At 32.7% G+C, this 6,890-nt stretch overlaps 1 protein-coding gene across 8 annotated transcripts; it reads left to right on the forward strand.

Moving 5' to 3' along the window:
- The first annotated feature begins 1,713 nt into the window (after positions 1–1,713).
- LOC112800989 (uncharacterized) lies at positions 1,714–6,139 on the forward strand. Of its 8 annotated transcripts, none has more exons than XM_072236908.1 (8): positions 1,954–2,309; positions 2,395–2,556; positions 3,481–3,578; positions 4,032–4,129; positions 4,404–4,470; positions 4,717–4,783; positions 5,586–5,692; positions 5,930–6,139. In XM_072236908.1, exons 5-8 carry the CDS (start codon positions 4,465–4,467, stop codon positions 5,981–5,983), a joined length of 234 nt encoding a protein of 77 aa, XP_072093009.1. In that variant the 5' UTR covers positions 1,954–2,309; positions 2,395–2,556; positions 3,481–3,578; positions 4,032–4,129; positions 4,404–4,464; the 3' UTR covers positions 5,984–6,139. The 8 variants fall into 8 exon arrangements, 4 of the variants coding, with proteins under 4 accessions (XP_072093007.1, XP_072093006.1, XP_072093009.1 ...); XM_072236907.1 differs by having other exon boundaries at positions 4,032–4,099; XM_072236906.1 differs by having other exon boundaries at positions 1,714–2,556.
- Positions 6,140–6,890: the final 751 nt, after the last annotated feature.

Raw genomic sequence — 6,890 nt, forward strand, 5'->3', positions numbered from 1 at the left:
ACTTTGAACTCTATTAATTTTTTCGCTTATTAAATAAATGCCAACTTACTGCAAATTTAACACTAACTTCGGCAAAAATGTAATTTTAAAATTCTGTGATTCAATTTTGTGTTAGTATTCTTAATTTTTTTCATCACTGACAATGTAGACTAACTCCAACACCATTAGGATGAGGGTTGCACTGAAGATTATCTAGTCCTTCACAAAGAAAGGGACAGGATTGTGGATGTGAAGTCATAGTTGAAATGGATGGACGTTATATCCTTCAACTAGTCTCCACACCATCACTATGCCACACATATGCATCTATCCAGGATCCTATAGGCTGGCCTTTATGATTGTTAAAGCAGAAAGGTCTAATATTTTGCTACCTTAATGTATGTTTTAAGCGACTAGACTTATATTGCTAAGACGTGTCTGATTATCGATGAAAAGAACTCACTAAGTGGAGATTCTCTCCTTTCTAGTGCTAATGTGAATTATAGATTAGGTTGGAAGCTTTATCTCGATCGTTAGGTGTGCCAACAATTATAGACTCATGTAACTGTGGAACCAAACCTTTTGCTATAACTAACACAAGTCCATCTGCCTTGGAGGGGTGGCCTTGGTTTAGTTATTCCTGCATTGCTTTTAACATATTACTTGTTAATATGAAAGCTTATTGAATATATAAAAGTCTTTGCAATTTTTTCTCACCACCCTTAGTAAGAAGCATCAAAATCACCAATCTTTAAAATGAATTACTAATCAATAGAGAAAGCCATAAAAAAATTACTACAGTTCAAATCAATAAACATGGTCAGTTACTGCGATCTCGCTTTATTTAAACACTGAATGGGAACATCAAAATATGGTAACTAACTACAAACCATGAATTAAATAATACCAATTAAGGATGTTAATTTTTATTCACATTGCACTGTAAGAAATAACCCTAACACAACACAATAAACCTTTGTCTTGCGTTGTAATCTTTTGAAGCAAACATAAAAAACATTCCCATTTATGGGTGTAAGGAACCCAATTCAAAATCCATAGATAAAATTATACGACAACTTCCACAACATACTAGCGGAAACAATAATTTGCTTAAATTGCTTAGGTCTCATTCATGACCATTAAAACATCTTGCTAAGTACTTCATTGCCTAACATATGACTCAAAAAATAGCAATTCACAATATTAACATGAGTATCTTCAATGCTACACTATTTATTCACCCTAAACAAAACAAAACGGAAACCTCAACTAGATTATTAATAGCCAAACCTCCTTATCTTATTACTAGGCATATACCGTTCAAACCACTACCGAAAAAAATGACATTGTCGTTCTTCATTCGCTTCTGGTTGGATCCGTCCGGCACTAAACACTAAACCGAACAACACTCCAAAATTAATTGCAACACCTCAATATAATTTGCATAAAATTCAAGAAACCTTTAACTTAGAAAACATTTTTAGTTGTGACTTACATTAGCGTATGCCTTTAAAATTGTTTTACTTTTGACATACTGTTGGTTAGTATTTAGCACTGACCTCTTTGGCCCATTTGGGCACCGAATGCGACGGTGACTATGCCCCCCACATGTGCTGTACTTGCATCACTTAATTGTCATTGATCTTACTAGCTCATTCACACACGCATTTTCCTTCTTCATGCGAACACCAATTAGGTCCTTAATAACTGCCTCCCCTACATAACCGCACCATTGACCCTGAGGAGCTTAAAAAATCCTCCTTTCCAACATGAGTGTTTTCTGTTCAACCTTTTCTGTGTATAATTTAAAGTCTTCTTTAGTCATACAAGCGACTTTAGCATAACTCTTACAATGTTGCAAGAACACACCAACTCTATACCGATAACACTACAAAAAAGAGGTTAAAATGGTAATTATATTATGCCGGTTTTGAAGAACCGTTATAATATTTGGATATTTCAGCATTTTCCATTGCTGCCCAATTGATTTTTGGATTTGTGGCGGTTTTGATCATTATGACGGTTTTGAACCGCCATTATCACCTGAGTATAAAAGAATAATTATCAATCCCTAATTTCAGAAACCCTTACTTCATTGAAACACAACGCCATTACGCTGTTGCTCTTGGATGGCATGTGCGATGATTTTCGATCCTCTTGTGTTCTCCGACAATCTTCACTAGTGACATCTCCTCCGGCATCGATCTCTTTCGGCAACATCTCTTACAGCGGTGATTTCCTTCGGTGATGTCTCCTCCAGCTTCATTTCCTTGTCGTCCTTTGTGTCTTCTCCACCAAAATAGTCAACTCCTTCCTCACCAACAATCCAGGCCAGCTTCCCTTCCTTCCTTCTTTCCTTCCTTTCCTCTCTTTTTCTCTCCTTTCCTTCCTCTATGACAAGTCTCTCTTTTCCAGTTTGTGAGGATTCATCGCGAGTGGAGAAGTCAATTTTGCGTTTACGCCGCCGACAACGTTCCTCCACAATTTGTGTTTCGCCGCTCTCGCTGCGCTGCCGTTGCTGATGTTCGTCAGTTCTTCTACTTCGTGCCTTTGCTGCCATCCCTCGCTCTTCCAAAGGTCTCATTTGTGTTTCGTTTATGTTAGGGATTGTATTTTCCGTTTCAGTTTTCATCAATTTGTGAACATGAGTTTGAGTTTCATTTGTTCTATACTATGTATTATTTGCTCATGGTTCCTAGATTGTTGTTCTGAATATAAACTTGGCTCTGTTGTCTTGTGCTGCTGCTGCATCCTCTGGGTGAGAAACTTACAATTATTTAGACGATAGTGTTCTGTACCATGAATAAAGGAGCTTGGTATATGTTCAATTATTTTTTTGTTATTTATTAACATCATTTATATCATATTCAGAGGTATCGAGACAATCAACACTTCAAAGTATGGTTCTTCTAGTATCTTATGAATGTTAGATATGTTGTGATTTGTTTGATTTCCCATTTGAAAGTATGTTACATGCTATAATGGAATCTATTTGTTGTAGCTGAATCATGATTTATGGAACACATGGAAGAGTAAATTTATATTTATTAGGACTTATATCTTATGATGCTAATTGCATTAATTTAGTCTTTCAATTACACTTTCCTTGTATATAAATTGTATTTGGAGCTTATTAGCTGTATTTCATATTATTATCTAATCCATGTAATCCATTTCACCATGGAGGATATGTTCTAATTTTTGTATCAGAAGTATTTTACTTGTCAATACCTTATTGGCAAAATAGTTTTATCTATTTTGAGATAGTAAAAAGGGGCTGAGAGTAATGCACTTCAGGATAAGAAAACAAAAAGTTTGTTTCTAAGGATCTTGATTGTTATTAAATTTTTATTTGCATATATCATATAATTCAAGTTGATGATATTATTCTTTGCCTAATTAGTAGTTTAGTTTATACTTAAGTGGCGATTTTGTTTATTTTACTTGTTTATCTATTTAAGGTGGGTGATTTAGATTTTCATTTTTCATTGTTTATGATAGCCAAAACATCATGCTAATGACCCTGAACCCGAGCCTGTTATGCTTGATGCAATCCCCACTTTGAAGTTTAACCAAGAGGCCATCAACCAAGATACACAGTTAAGTTCGATCTCTCGGTTTGAACTCTTGAATAAAATTTGGAAATATTCCTAGTGATTTGACTTTGCCCCAGTCACATATCGTTTTCATGAGATGGACTATGATTTTCATTCAATATATGTGTGTGTATGTAACTATGTATGTTAATGTCACGCAAGCTCCAATATAAAAGGAAGTTAGGGAGATAGTAAATGCATGCAGCTAATTAATGGCTAAAGGCTAATATATAACAATACTATTCATGTTCTCCCCTTTTGAGTAATTAACTATCTTTTCTATGAATTATGTATGTGGACTAAAGCCTAATATAATATGTGGACTTATTTCATTCTTAGCTGATCGTGCATGCCTATACTTGGGTGAAAAGGTCACAGTATTTGTGTTCCAATAATTATGTACTTGACATGTGGATCTTATCTCTTATGCATTATAAATTCGTTAATATTTTGTAGACTCTTAAACAGCATAAATCAGCTAAATTGAACCCAATTGAAGCTGGTTGCTCCGGACCACCTTCTGAGTAGGTTCCACCTTCTGAATATTGAATTTGGTACTAGAAAGATTTTGTTAATTACCTTAATGTACTTTATATATGAACTTATTAATCTTTGATTAATTTTTATATTTTAGCGTATGAAATACAATTTAATTAATGTCTTAACTCTTAAATATATTTTTAACGTTTCAAATAATAACCTAGTCATATTCAAAAGTAAAAATATTAATACTTTTCTTGAAGTAGTTCAGATTCTTCCCATGCATCCACATCCATTTTTCCTTTTTAGCTTTTATCCTTTTAAGCATTTTTTTATTTTTTTCCCCAGATTGTTTCATTATTTGGAAGCCACGTCACCTTTTTCAGGAGATAAATTAAAAAATAAGGGGATGGTTGTAAGAATCATGCTTTTTTATTATTCTCATATATTCTCGTATGAAATACAATTTAATTAATTTGATTAAGAACAAACTGGGTAATTAGACACAAATCTCGATCCCATATTTAGTACTAAAAAATTCAATTACTCAAAAATAACCCTTGAGAAATACATTGCTCTTCCAATTACTTAGTGAAATATTTTGGTTTGTGAATCTTCTCCCTTCCACACATTAATTTTTGCATATGTTGTGCTGCATTAGGAGAACTTGATGTCAAAAAGTGAGAAGGAAAAATTACTTCACTCCAAAAATTTTGAGCTTAATAAAGGTAATTCATTTCTATATTTTAAGAGTGTCATCTATGAGACTTCCATTATTGACCTATTCTACACCAATGTTGCTGGGATGATAATAGCCTCAGGAAAAAATCAAATACTTGTTCCGAATAAGAGAGAAAGTCCATTAGCTTCAATCTCTTTTCTTTAGTCTTGTTCTCCGCTTCATTTTGTCTGAACATTATTTTACTCCATTTCATGTCTAATATATATTTGATTGCTGTTCAAGACTTCAGGTCCTATTTTTCTATGTAATTTATTGCATCATGTTTTATTTCACCATCTGTATCTTTATTGCATCTCTGTTTTCTATAATTGATTTAGATGTAATAACTTCTATTATGTTATGTCCAACTTAGTCTCCATCTATCTTGGATATTTATTATCTGTATTATCTATAGTTCTATATTGTAGACCTTAATGTTCTTAGTATTTTCATTTTACTTTCATTAGTTTTGTGCTTGAAATTTATTTCCAATGAAATGCCTTTCCAAGATGTAGTGAGATAAGAATCATAAGGGGTATTGTGCAGATGTTGTATACTTGTGCGAAGTTGTCTGTTTCACCTTTATTAGTTAGATTTGCTTGTGTTCTTATACTATAGCTTGAGTTGTTCAAACTTATTTCAGGAGAACATTTTATGTTTTTCAATTTTGCAATATTGGATTAGCGATGCTTCTAATTTTTCTTGCCACTTCATGGTTGTTTTCCACTATGGAATAGACTTTAATAATCCTTTTGGCTGTTATATTGATTTTAATGAATCTGTTGGTGATAATTTTTCATGTGAAACAGGCTTTAGATCTTCTTCAACTCCTGTTGCTAGCTACTTTACTTTGAAAGTTTCAAGTTTTAATATTTGTTGGAAAAGAAAAAAAGAGGAAAATTATTATTTGATAAAGGTAATTATAATTTTTCTATATTTTCTTTTAGAATACTAATTAAGTTTTTAATATCTAATTAAGTAAGTAGTATGGAAGCTATTTTTTATATTCATTTTTTTTCTTTTAATCAATAGTTTATTATCTAATTAATTATTAATTATTTATTCTGCTGAATATTTCAAGTTGATTAATTATTAATTAGAGTTTAACTAGAGAATATTGTTTATTGTGCTCATAATTATATTTTTATTGTAGGGATTAGATCAAGAAAGTGAGATTCCATCACCAAAAGAGTATGATCTTACATGATAAAGATTTTATATATTAAGGATCTTTTAAGACGAATTATTGAAAAATGTTATCTTTGATACTTTGTTTTTAGACTACGACTTTTGATTTTCAGAGACCATGTATGAATTAAAAATCTTGTTATGATGTTTGATTTAAAGCTATGCCTTTTGGTTATTATTATGAGATTTTAAAGTTTCAGTTCTAAAAATGTCATTTCAAATAGGTAGTTTCAATCTCATTTTAAAAGCATAAAATTTCCATCATGTTTAGGTAAAAACGGCAGTTAAAAATTGCCATTTTAAACGAAAATGATGCCGTTATATTCTGATAAAAACGACGGTTAGAAAGCACCATTTTAAACGAAAAAGATGCCACTAAACCCAGGCAAAAATTTAAACGAAAAGGATACCATTATATTCTAGTAAAAACGGCGGTTATAAACTGCCATTTTAAACAACAACAAACTGCCGTTTTATTTGGTGAAACTGCCATTTTAACCGTAAAAAACCGTCGTAATAACCAGAATGGCGCTCAGAATACCGGCGATTCTTGGAGGCGCCTTTTTTGGTAATAATGGCGGTTATAACCGCCGTAATTTTCCAAAAAACCACCATTTTAACCTTTTTTGTAGTGTAATGTGTTTCCATATCTCCACCTTGGTGGATGTTTCTATCCATACAGGTGTGAACTTTAGCTATTTTCGACCATCGTTCCAACACCAAACTCCTTGGGAGGCATCCAATATCTAAGCAAACTAGCACCGCGAGTATGTGAATGTAAGGTAAACCAAAAGACTCCATGTGTAGACAAGTGTAATGAAAGGTATCTAAAGAGGAAATGTAGGTCACATTCCACTTCTTCTCCGGCCATCGATATTTCTATGTCATACATACACACTTGTATTCTGCCTCTATGCACTTCAACA

This window comes from Arachis hypogaea, chromosome 5 (assembly GCF_003086295.3).
Source record: "Arachis hypogaea cultivar Tifrunner chromosome 5, arahy.Tifrunner.gnm2.J5K5, whole genome shotgun sequence".
In the NCBI taxonomy this organism is placed as follows: domain Eukaryota; kingdom Viridiplantae; phylum Streptophyta; class Magnoliopsida; order Fabales; family Fabaceae; genus Arachis; species Arachis hypogaea.

Coding starts and splice junctions, on each gene's coding strand:
- LOC112800989 (XM_072236906.1), top strand. Junction 4,784..5,585: donor AAATTTTGAGCTTAATAAAG/GTAATTCATTTC, acceptor CATGTGAAACAG/GCTTTAGATCTTCTTCAACT. Junction 5,693..5,929: donor AAAATTATTATTTGATAAAG/GTAATTATAATT, acceptor TTTTTATTGTAG/GGATTAGATCAAGAAAGTGA.